The sequence below is a fragment of the Pseudonaja textilis genome, chromosome 1 (assembly GCF_049901715.1).
Source record: "Pseudonaja textilis isolate UNSWEBS1 chromosome 1, rPseTex1.2, whole genome shotgun sequence".
Classification (NCBI taxonomy): Eukaryota; Metazoa; Chordata; class Lepidosauria; order Squamata; family Elapidae; genus Pseudonaja; species Pseudonaja textilis.
The window spans coordinates 241,568,486-241,581,093 of NC_141990.1; the positions used below are offsets into that span (position 1 = coordinate 241,568,486).

Sequence of the window (12,608 nt, forward strand, 5' to 3'; positions counted from 1 at the left end):
TTACTTGTTCATTAAAGATGGCTTCTTTGTCGCAATCTTCTTGTTCTGCAGGCATTTCTTGTTGTTTCTCATAATTCCAAATCTCCATTTCTAAAAATTGAAATATGAAGCCAAAAGAACCTCTCCCTTCTTGTGCATCTTCTTTGTACTTTTTAAGTTCCATTTTCAGTTCTTCTAAAAGTGGAGCCATTTTAAACAGTTTTAAATAACCACCCGATTGATTTTAGTCATTCAAATACAATAACCAAAAATCCAGAAATCATCAAGTAATCCAAATAGTCCCAAATTATTTCTTCTTATTTCTTTTTCCACTTCGTTTTCCACGGGTTTTTGTTGCGATATTTCAGTTAAAATATATCTTTTGGAAGTCTTGTTGAGATTTTGCTGTAAGTTCTTTTTAATTCCAGGCAGTCTCCTTCCTTCCAGATCCTGCCCTTTTATTCTTCCTCTCTCCTTTCCCGTTTTCAAAAGCTTTTGATTATTCAGAAATCTTTGTTATCCCTTTGACTTTTTATTTTCAGCATTAATGCCTACTAATGTCAAAGTGGATTTTTTTTCCAATTTCTTGCTTAAGACTCTCAGCTGTCAGTATAGGAAAAGGAGAAAAAAAACCCAAATCTTTTCCCTTTTCTCTCTCCTTCGCAGCTTAAAAATCTTTTTAGGGAACAATGTTATTGGTTTTTTTTTTAATAGTTTCAATTCCAGGGTACCTTATTTGTTGCTTTTGCTGTTTGACTCAGTCAACCAAAACTTTCTCTTCTTATCTTCCTCCTGCACATTCTTTTCCAGTCGAGTTCTTCTTTGTGGTGGCCATTTCTGACCACCGCTACAACCACCTTTGGGAAAGGGAGAAATGGCCAGCTGGGGAGGAGAGATGTGGCTCTCCTCAACCCTGCAGGCAGTCTACCCCCTCTTCACCACCTCTACGGGGTGGCTTAGCCCCGAAACCAGCTGGCTCGGGGCGCTCCAGCGGCGAGCACGGATCGAAGCCTCGCAGAAATGAGGTTTCGGTCTGTCGCCGAAGAATCTCAAACCGGAAGTCCTAGACAAGTATTCTTGTATGAGGTGCTTAACTGCAACCAAAACATGAAATGTGACAACTGCATTTCTTAAAGAAAATTTTGAGTGTGAGGCAATTGCCCCCTTAAAAAGATAACATGGATCCTCTGCTGATGGAAGGAATAGTTTCATAATAACTGTCCAAAAAAACACCCCATCCAAAAGCAAATAAAGGAACAAAACAGCAGAAGGAAAAGAACAAGGAACTCTAAATAAAAACATATATATTAAATATAATTTATAGTTTAGGTATAGCAAAAAACACAGAGCAAGCTAGAAATTCCACAAAGAAACCAAAATAAGGCTAAATGCATGTACCTGCAAAGTACAGTTCATCATTCGTATTATGTAATCAAACTGCTGATGATCCAGAATTGCACGATTTTGCTGAACGTGGAGGCTTAGTTCCTGAGTCAAACATTGGCGAGCTGCTTTTCCTTTGAGGGCTCTCAGTGCAGCAGGCAAGGTCTAAAGACAAGAATGCTAGCAAAAGTAAGAAGTTAAAAGAATCCTAACTTTAAATTACACTTTTCTGCTAATATTCTGTAATATTACTACTAAATAAGCGCCACCAGCAATCTTGATATGAATTGTCCCTATTAAACTACTGACTGAATTCTGATTTTTGTATCTGTATAGGTTATTTCATAATTAAACATGACTTTAAATAATAAAGCAGATAGTGTAGAATTAATCAAGCAATTATCAAGCAAGGTCTTAGTTATGCCCTAAGCACAAAAAATATACTGGAAAAGTAAAGACTGGAAACCACATTTTTCCCCATATGTTTGAGGATTGTTATGAAAGGGCAAAATGTTGTACAATTAGCCACAATTAAAAAAATTAGCAAAATTTAAAAAAAAACTTTAAAAGTTGTCTTTAAAAAAACAATCTAAGAGGCAAATTAGCTTGGTCCTCAGCTGCTCTTCAAGTAGAAAATGAAGCATTCAAGATTGGGCAAGGAGCTTGCATTTCATTTAAGAGAAAAATACAAAGCAGGGAACATATATCTCATTATTAAATGACTAATAACTAAACAAAATTGTTCAGCAGAAAGGGTAGTAAAAAAATGGACGTGAGACTGCAGTGCCAAATAATTTTGCTTATTTCTTCACAGACAGTACATTTCTTTTATCTCAAACACTTGCAGTACGAACTGAAAAGGGTAACAGATATACAAAAGTAGAGTTTGAAAGGACAAGAGCGAGCTCATCTCTTAACATATGTGGAATGTTTTAACTTGGAAAAGCCCCTCAAACAATTTAACAAATCCTATTACCTTTTCAGTCTCCAAAAGTTTATTTTCAAATATAAAAGAGATGCAGTTTCTAACAACTTCCAGTCTTTGTGCACTGTTAAAAACTGTGCTTGACTTTTCTACTATGGAAACTAGAAAAAAGAAATAGAAACATATGTGAGGCCATTTATTTTAAAACTACCATCACTAACAGATTATAATAGAAACATTCCTAAGATGGTTTCTACATACCAGGGTTTTATTTTGTACATGTTTTCTCATTGATGCACACAAGAACAGATACAAAGATGTTTCCAGTACTAATTCTTAATATATAATCTTACTGTATATGGATTTATATATTATTATATTGGCAGGATTTCAGACATTGTCTGTTATAAAGAAAAACTGTAAATTGGTAAGAAATAGGATTTCAGAGTCTAAAAAATATGCATAACAAAATTTCTAAATTTCTAAAATTTCATTACAAATTCCATATACATTTTGGTAGTATAAAAATTTGCATTAGTCTTACTTTCCAGAGCAAGAGAAGAGGAATATAATGCAACCATTTATTTGGTGACTGTTCAAAGTTATAACAGCACTAAAAAAGTGACATAGGACCATTTTTTACACTTATGACCATTGCAGCATCCACATGGTCATGTATTTAAAATTTGGACACTTGGCAACTGACTTATATTTATGATGTTTGCAATTTTCTGGGGTCATGTGATCACCTTTTGAGACCTTCTGACAAGCCAAGTCAATGGGGAAGCCAGATTCACTTAACAACCGTGTGACTTAACAACTGCAGTGATTCACTTAACAACTGTGGCAGGAAAGATTGTAAAACGAGTCAAAACTCATTTAACAAGTGTCTCACTTAACAACAAAATATCGGGTTCAATAAAATTTGAAGAATATACGAATATCTGAGAAAATTTATAGAAAATATGGAATGTAATGATATGATATGAAACTAAATGTGAAAGATGAATATGCAACTAAGGTCATTTTTGTATGGAAATGTGAAAACCTGGAACCATGCTATTCTCTAAAAGAGATGTTTTTGAAATATAAAACATAAAAAACTTTTTACAAAAAAAATGTTGCGCTCAACTTTGGTTAGAAGTCAAGGATTACCTGTAAAGGATACCTCTAATTTCAAAAAGCAATATTAAAAGTGATAAGGACAAATTATTGTATGCAAGAGTTTCTCTGTGAGAATATCACATTAGAGTTGCCTGCTTCTTAATATTTGAAGGCTCTATATAGGGCATTTCACATCTTGGAGCAATACTTTCTTGGCAAAAATTCAGGAAGCTCATCACAATTGTTATCTTGTGTCTCATCACAATATATAAGGAAGAACTCAAATATATTATGTATTAATATATGAAATCCTAACCTTAGGAATTGATATGATTATACATATCAAACAGCTTTCAAGGTCCTAGTTAAATGGGGAATCGAAATAGATACTTTGTAGCATTTTATAAAAAGAAAATACATACTGTTGGTATAAAGTCTATATACCTATATTTGTATCTGAAGAACCATCTCACCTAATCTCATTTTCTCATTCTGATGGGACTAGCCGACCCCACTTATTCAGCAGAAAGGGCCTACTTTAGACCCATCAACCAAAGGTTTTCAGTTGGTGGGGTCCAAGAGAGCAGCCTGTTTCTTCTGTTGCTCCTGTCCTCTGGAATATTCTCTCATGGGAGGTGAGATATGCCCCCACACTCCCAGCCTTCTGGAAGAATTTGTCTCTGTCACTTGGCCTGGGGCTCCAACAAGGGTCTACTATGTTGGGGATAGCTGATTGGATAGAGAAGATCCTCAACCCTAGGTCACCCATCATCTTGGTTTTTAGCTTTTCTGTTCTATTTTTCTAATTTTAATTGTTTTCTAACACTTTATTTTTATTATATTGTGGGCAACCCAGAGTCACTGTATCAGTGAGATGGGTGGCATAGAAATTTAATCAATACATACAGATATACATTAGGATTGGGTGGGGGGGAATCTATGAAAAACATGATGCACCAGAATCAAAAGACTACCATTAAAATTTAGAAGCAGGATTGTTTAACTTTGGTGATGAGATTTGTTTGACAGGTTTTGTTTTGCTTTTTGTTCCAAATAAAAAAATAGAAAAGTAAAATCTAGTTTCTGGTAAAGTTTTAATCCGTTGCTTGCAGTTTGGATTTCTCCAATAAGAATGGAAGGTTATAGAAGATAAAGAAATCTGTGCAAAGCCTGCCAATTCGAAAACTTCCTTTCTCCCCTAGATCACATTAATCTGGGTATTCCAGCTGGTTCAGGGTATTTCTAGAAATTAATATCTTGATTAATGAAAAAGTAGGATTTCTACATATTTGGAAACCAATCCCATCCTATCTCCAAACCCCCCAATAATGTCTTAAAAATTTCTTCCCATGGAGATTAGGATCATTTTTAGAACTTTTAAGGTTGAGAATGGTTGTCATTGATCCTGAAAGCCTATCGTTTCTATTCTCAAACCCCCTTTAAAAACAAACAAACAAACAAACATTGGCACCACCCTTTTTTATTTCTCAGAATGTTACCAAGGTCTTGAATGATCGGTTTCAAAACAGTTCGCAATCTGACTTAACTGAATAAAACACAAGATAACTCTCATACCAACAGGTGGGCCAGCAGGAACCACACATTTCCTTTCAATGCGAGAAGCAGATGGCGCACTTTGGCTTTTAATCAAATTTTCCTGAATTAGATCCTGAACCTGACTTTCATTAATCCTGGGGAAAGGAAGTACATGAACTCGTAGATGAGATCCTTCTGTAGGTCGTGGAACTTTTTGGAATGTCATATGAGGATTTGGATTCTCCTGCAGACATTAAATAAAGAGTATCTGTATTCAAGGATGTAACATATTTATTTAAGATTGCCAAAAGATGTATTAATAAAGTGCCATTAATGATTCTTTATTAATAATTAATGCATTGAAGGATAAGAGCACACTCGCCTTGAAATAAAAGCAAAAATTAATTACTTTGTATGGAAGTCAGTTGTAACGATTGATAAGATATGTAATCACTTGCTCTTATCTTATATTTTAAATCTTCTCTGCAGACTTTCCAATAAAACAACTTTTATTGATGATCAAAATTAAATCATAAAATGGAATAGCGTAATTGCAGTACATCGACATTATACAGTGATAGGTAATAACTAAATAAAATGTCAATCTTATTATAATAAGAAATAGTACTGCTGTAGGCTGAGAAAGGATAGATGGAATGAAGATCTAACTAACTTTCAATAGACATGAAAAGTTTTTTTATTCAATTTAGAAGGCTGCCCAACTCCCAAATTACTCTGTTTTACATACTGTAACTATAAGAGAAGAAAACAATTAATGAAGAAAATAATAACAATTCCTCTTTCTGACATGACTTGGCCTTAAGGTTTCATAACCCAAGGATCAATACCTATATCAAATACATTTTTTAACCAAATGTAATAATTAAAAAAGACCATTGTTTTCTTAAGAATTATACTTTTAACTTTGTAATTGTATATAACTGCATGCAGCTTTGTGCATCTTCAACTTACTATTATTTACAATTAAATATTAATGAATTCTATTGAAAAAATACATTTCACTCACATTTTTCAATAGCTGCTCTGCGAGTTCTCGGATATGTTTTAACACTTTTAATGAACTGCTCTCTTCAGATTTAATTCGCTCTACTTCAAATGCTACCAGCTTTAAAAATAAAGCATATTTTTGTCGATAAAAAGCTTTTACATATTATTTTTACATAGTCTCTAAAAATATTTACATACAATTTTTAATAAGTCATTCCCATTTCTATTTTGCATGCATGTTCTATAATTGTTAATAATTCAAACAGTAATAAACTTGACATTTTGGGTGTATCAAATGAAGTATTGAGAAATATATTTAATGAATATTAATAGTAAAAGAAATATTTTAATACTTAATGACCCCTCTTTTCACAACACTTGGTTAAATTTCCCGAGTTTGCTCTCCTAACAAATTTTCATACTTCATTCAAAGTTTGTAAAAAAAAAAGTCTAAAAATAATATCAGTTTTTAATTTTTAAAATGGTCAACAAAATTTTTATTATGACAAATATTGCAAACTATTTGCATATATTTATCTTACCAGTGACAATTCCCCCTGATATCTGTTCTTAGGAAAAATAATATGTTTAAAAATATTCAACTAAATCTTTTGAAAACAAAAATTAATATATGTCCATAATTACTCTTTTAAGCTAATTCATGCTGATATTTTACAAGAGTAATGTGACTAAAAACTAAAACAAAACAAAAAACCTCAAATAAATTAAATATTTTCTCTCAAGTTTCATGGTTAACTTTTTATATATACACCCCCCCCCCCCACGTATATATTCTACCTCATCAAAGAGATCGCAGGATCTATATGGAGGACCTCTCTCTGACACAAAACCTGCAAATGCCATTCCATTCAGAATTTTGGTAAGGAAATCATTTTCAATTAAGCCCCGTTGGCTTAAGAAGGCTGCCTGCAAATAAAAATAAATTATAACTAAGAGAAACACAAAGTTAAAAAGGATGGTTAAATGGAATGTAAAATTCAAAAAAGAACAGTGTATCTAATGTTTTTAATAAAACCAAACTATGAACAACCATAACATCAAGGTTGCTGTAAAAACAGAAAACTTTCCATGAATACACACAAATGTGCATTCCAAATATGCTTGAAATGCATTCAGAAATCTGCTTTTTCTCAATAAATTTAAATTATGCAAGGTAAGATATAAAATGGCCACATACAGAATGTATTTAGCAGCTGTGTGATCATTAAAAACCTTAAAATGATATAAAAACTGGATTAGATAACTTTATTTACCCTTTTAATTTTCAAATCTGGACTTCTGTCTCTTGAGATACAAGCCAATGTGCTTAGCTCACCTAACACATGGCATTTCCACACACACACACACAACCCTTTACCTTCCTCTAGGGCATCAGAACATGTGATGAGACAAATGAAGAAGGAACAAAGGGTGGAGGCAAGATTGCTGCTAAACAGCCAAGAAAATTTTCGATTGGAAAAACAACTTGGTGGATGAGTTTTGCTTCATATTCACAATCCAGTTGAGGTCAAAAAGAGTTTCCCCCCATGGTCAGATATTTCTTCGTTCTTGTTTATTCCTCTTTATGGAATGCATTTTGGCTCACTTGCTGGAGCCATCTGGTTCATTTTACAAAACTATTCATTGGATCGTGAATTAACATCTAACATGAAGCATATTATTCATTCCTAATCTCTTCTAGGAGGCACAATATATTAACCATCTCAGCAGGTTGCTAACCATGGTTCTTTGTGCGCTCATATTTGCATTCAAGCATACTGTATGTTTGCATTAGTACAAACCACCTTTACAGAACTTGCAAAAACTGAGGATTTTGGTTGGACACTGGCTCCTGCAAGATCACACCAAGAATCCTAATCATATTGAAATAACAGTTTGTGAAAAATAGGCCACAATACTGATAACTGGAGAGAAACTTGGTAAGCCAACTGCAATTACAGATAACTTGCTATTTTTCTTTATGGTCTCAGTGCTCACACACTTAAGAAAACAGTAAGTTTAGCAGGTGATCTATGGCAGTATTAGAGAGCTACTCAATCAAATGCCACTTCCAAGCTTGAATACCTACACTACATGATGAACATCACGAAGGTCATTAAAAATATCAATGGAGATGATAGGCGTGCCAATTGATAGTGCCCAGAATATAGTTATGAATAAGAACCACTGTTTCTCAGCCAAACAAGATAAAGGGGAATAAAGAACTTATTGGCTCAGAAACAGGAAATAATAGCTATTTTTAAAGTTATTATTAAAAGGCAATTGCCATAGATTTGGGCTTTGTAGTTAGCTGGAAGAAGAACACAGACTCTAAAAGAGAGTTAAATTTGGAACCAGAGACACAGTGTCTGTGCAGGAGCCTCAAATTTCTGACTTAGGAGCTGAGAACAAATATAACAATTGATAGGAGAGCTATATGCAGAAACCATTTTCCAGATAATATAAAAAATATCAATGGAAAAATTGAGTACAGGGTAAAAAAAGCTTTAGAGGCAACCTTAATTTCTTGTGCTTGATAGGAAAAATTCCACTATGTGAGTGTATATTTTCAGTCAGTCAGAAGTTCCTTTTGGAAGGAGAGATAGTACTAACTACCTGCCACCATATTGGGCATCATGGTAATTCAGATTGTCTCAGTCATTAAAGATGCATCTGGCTGGCTCCTACAAGCAATGTGTCAAGTTTGCTAGAATACTAGATCTATGGAATGCAGTTCTGATCTGTACCAATTGCAGAACGAAGTATAGGAACAGGACTTGAAATTACTTTGGGAATAAGTAAAAAAACCCTCAATTAGATCAGCATTAACCTCAGGAATTTTAGCATCAGGTGAGACCAAGAGTCAAACAGACTATTATTATTTGCAAGAAACAGTTAATTTGAACTCAGATTCCTTCTTTCCTCTCCCTAATGACAACTTGCATATAATCTGATGGTGTAGCAGCTTCAACTATTCAGGCATGTATCCAAATGATAAATAAAGACTCTGGACCTATTGTACTGGGTACATATCTATCCAACTTGGGAAAACAAGTAATAAATATACAAACATTGTCACAAGGTTAAATCGTTTTTTGCAAACTGATGCAACATGCAGCGCTATATAGAACATTCCAGTTACTATAAATCATAACATATAATCACAACATTCTTATGAGTAGAGATAATAATGATATCGTTAGTTGCCCTGATCAGAAGCACAGTCAGCATTCACAGGAAGTGTTCAGACAGTCCTAGATTTTAAACCAGAGCTACTGTTGAATTATACTATTTAATATACAACAAGATTTAAATAAATACAGTAAAAGTTATCATGTTTCTTTATTAAAATATCTGTATTGTCCAACACAGTAGTTCAGATCCCTAGTAAAAAGTGAATAGGCAATAGCAACCCACTCCTGAACTTCTGTCAACAAAACTGTAAAGACTACTCCAGGCAATCATCAGGACCAACCAATCAGAATCAACACCAACTCAAAGGCAAAAAAAGGAAATATGAAGAAACAGCATTTTTTGTTAAATGGAAACTAAATGTAAGAATTACATTTTGAGATTATTGTTTCCCCTAGGTTCCATTTCAGATCTTTATCCTAGATATATCAATTAGATATAGTTTTTTTGGTAGAAAGGAGAAATGTTCTAAAAGTTGTTTAATATCCATTTACTTAGTAAAAAAAACTGTTTATTGGATTTGCAGCTAACATATTCAGAAGTTCCATTTACACAAAAATGAAAGAGATACAATTAAATGTACAATTATATTATTGGCACATAATCTTAGCTTTTAAAACAGCACGGGGGGGGGGAAAACGTAGTAAAAAGTTGTACATTTTACAAGTTTTTATGAAATTGGATTATCTTAAAATTTTAGACTAGCTCAAGGTATTTATTGAACTAATAGTGTTTTGCTTACTTTAACCTTTAAAAAAACCACAATATTATTTATAAGCTGTTAGGTTCAACTTTAATGTTACCTTATGAAAGTTTATCACAGGTTCTGAATGAATCCTGATTAGCTGAAGACAAGATCTATATCCTTGGAAAAGTTGTGCAAATAATCTAAGAAAGACTCCTCGCACCTCTTTATCCTAAGAAAGACACAAAACTGTTATAATACAAAAATAAGATGTTCCTTCCCAACTAATTCATCAGTAGCCAGAGACCCCAATGGATTGACATCTTTCTTGACACCATACAGGTTTCAAGCCCCGCCAGAGATTACTCTCTTTTAGTTTTTTTGAAATTAAAAAATAGGAAACTAAATGGGTTCCATAGAGATCAAGAAAATATTCTTAAACAATAAAAATGACAAGTGGCTGCAACCATTATTTGCTCGGAAGTTGCATGTGTAGCAAAAGAAACAAAGGTTAATGGTGATGGAACAGATTCTCCTGGAATCTAGAAGAATGACTGGAAGAAATTTCACAGTACACCTTTATGAATGCATATTTTATGACTGGATGTAGCCTGCATGGCAGTCATTTTTTAAATGTATAACATTGCTTTCAACATTCTGAATGTATCCACTGCTCTAGTCATTAAAATTTGAAAAGAGCTAAAAATTACACTATGATATTAAAATTAAAAATCCCATATGAACAGCTTGCTTATACAGATGAAACTCGAAAAATTAGAATATCGTTACATTTAACTATAAGTAGATATTCCACTCTGGTTGCCCCTTTACATATGTAATCTTCCTTTGTTTTATGTTTTTTTAAAATAAAATTTTATTTGAGTTTTCACAAAACAAAAGTAGAACATCTTTTTTTAGTGAACAGCATAGTTCCAGGTTTTCACATCTCCATACAGATATAATCTCAGTTGTATATTCATCTTTCATATTTAATTTCATATCTTACCACTACTTTGTATATTCTCTATTATTTTTTCTCAAATACTCCCCTCAGGCTTATTTTATAGCTTCCCCATTCATTTCTTGGTCTATTTCCTTTCTTCCTTTGTTTTATGTTGAACTCCCACCAAATGTGCTGTGATGCTGGTAGTGAATGCTGGTAGCTAGATGTGTTCCATGTTTTTTTTTCCTACTAGATTTTGTCCTTGGAAGTGAAAAAGAAGCCACTGAAGTTGTCTCAAGTAAAAACAGTCCCATGGGAGCTGTTCTTATGTCCTAATCATCATGTCCAGAAAACCCATTACCGTAATAAAGGTTGGCCTCCTGGATGCCAAGATCTGCTTTGTAGATTTTTGAAACTTGAGAGAGTGCTCTTGAGGCAAACTTAAGATTCCTTTCTATAATAGCAGTAGCCATTGCACTTAGGCTTACGTATATACTGCTCAACAGTGCTTTACAGCACTCTCTGAGGGGTTTACAAATGTCCACATATTGCCCCCAATAATCTGGGTCCTCATTTTACCAACCTTGGAAGGATGGCAGATTGAGTCAATCTTGAGCTAGTCAGGATCAAACTCCTTGTTGTGGCAAAGTTAAATTGCAATACTGCATTCTAGGCACTATTCCATCACAGCTCCTAATGTCATTGGGGATGTGGGAAAAAACAGATTTTCAAGTAGACCTGAATATGACTCCCTCCCTTTCCTTCTTTTCTCACTCAAAGTACCCTTTGTTCCTCATAAGATGCTTTAACTCAGCTTTGAAAATTGCCTCACTTGGGGTGGAAGGCTGACTGGGATTTCCAAGTTATGAGGGTAGATTAGGTGCAAATGAAGCATGATCTTCCTCTAGCTCTTTAATTATTACTATCTTGGACATTGCTAGACTGGCTCACACTGGGATTTCCCTCACAACTTGAATATACCATCATGTCTGGTATTCATTGATTCTTCTAATGCCATTCGTTCAATAAAGTACAGAGAGATCCAGCTTCCATCTCCTTGATAAGTTGGGTACTGTTGCTGCATTTGTCAGCTTCCCTGATCTGTCCAGCCATAGGAAGTTTATACCATTGGTGGTATTGCCTGGTTGCTAAAGAATCACTATTTTTGGTGCTTTGTGATGCCTTGTCTAGGGAAAGGGATCTGGGACACTTTCAGAGAAGCTTCTGTCTGCTTCCTTCATTTTGCTTAGCTGCCTCTGAAGGCCATTACTTCATGATTCAAGCCTTAGCCTTGTGACTTAAATAACTGAGCTTGTTTCTTTGGGGCCTTTCAACTGCAATCTTTCAGAGTCATAGGTTGGATCCTATTCCTTTCTCAATTCCCAACCTCTGTTATGGTTTCTTTTTGGGGGAAGCCAATGGGAAAGCCACTAATTAAACCTATAAGACACATGAATGGATTGAGGGTTTTTTTTTTTTGTATGGAATAGGGAACAGGTTTGTTTTCTAGCTAGAAGTAGAATTAACACTTTCCTATCAGCTCCAGCAATAATTCCTAGATCAGCATCTTTGATGGCATAAAGTAAAAGTATTTGGGGAAAATACAGAAATGAAAAAACATTATATTTTCCTGTTTATTTCAGCATTGGGAACATTGTGTCTTACCAACATTCTGGAATGTGACAGAGCGGTTCGAGGTGGAGGAAATGCATAATCTGCTGTTGCCAAATCTGGATATAAAACCTACAATTTCAAGAACAAAATTTAAAAGAAAGTGGTTTTGATTTGTTTTTAAAATACTTTTTATATTTTAAATGTAAATTTTACCACATTTAAATTTCATATTAAAATTT

General features: G+C 34.0%; 1 protein-coding gene across 3 annotated transcripts in view; it reads right to left on the minus strand.

Annotated features, from left to right (window-relative positions):
• SBF2 (SET binding factor 2) overlaps window positions 1–12,608 on the minus strand; it is a 220,791-nt gene that overhangs the window by 92,394 nt on the left and 115,789 nt on the right. For all 3 annotated transcript variants that reach the window (XM_026706467.2, XM_026706466.2, XM_087921093.1), the window contains 7 exons: window positions 12,421–12,498; window positions 9,931–10,044; window positions 6,734–6,862; window positions 5,955–6,053; window positions 4,967–5,171; window positions 2,339–2,448; window positions 1,378–1,527 (listed from right to left, as the gene is read on the minus strand). In XM_026706467.2, coding sequence (XP_026562252.1) covers window positions 1,378–1,527; window positions 2,339–2,448; window positions 4,967–5,171; window positions 5,955–6,053; window positions 6,734–6,862; window positions 9,931–10,044; window positions 12,421–12,498 — 885 coding nt within the window. The remainder of the gene's footprint in view (window positions 1–1,377; window positions 1,528–2,338; window positions 2,449–4,966; window positions 5,172–5,954; window positions 6,054–6,733; window positions 6,863–9,930; window positions 10,045–12,420; window positions 12,499–12,608) is intronic.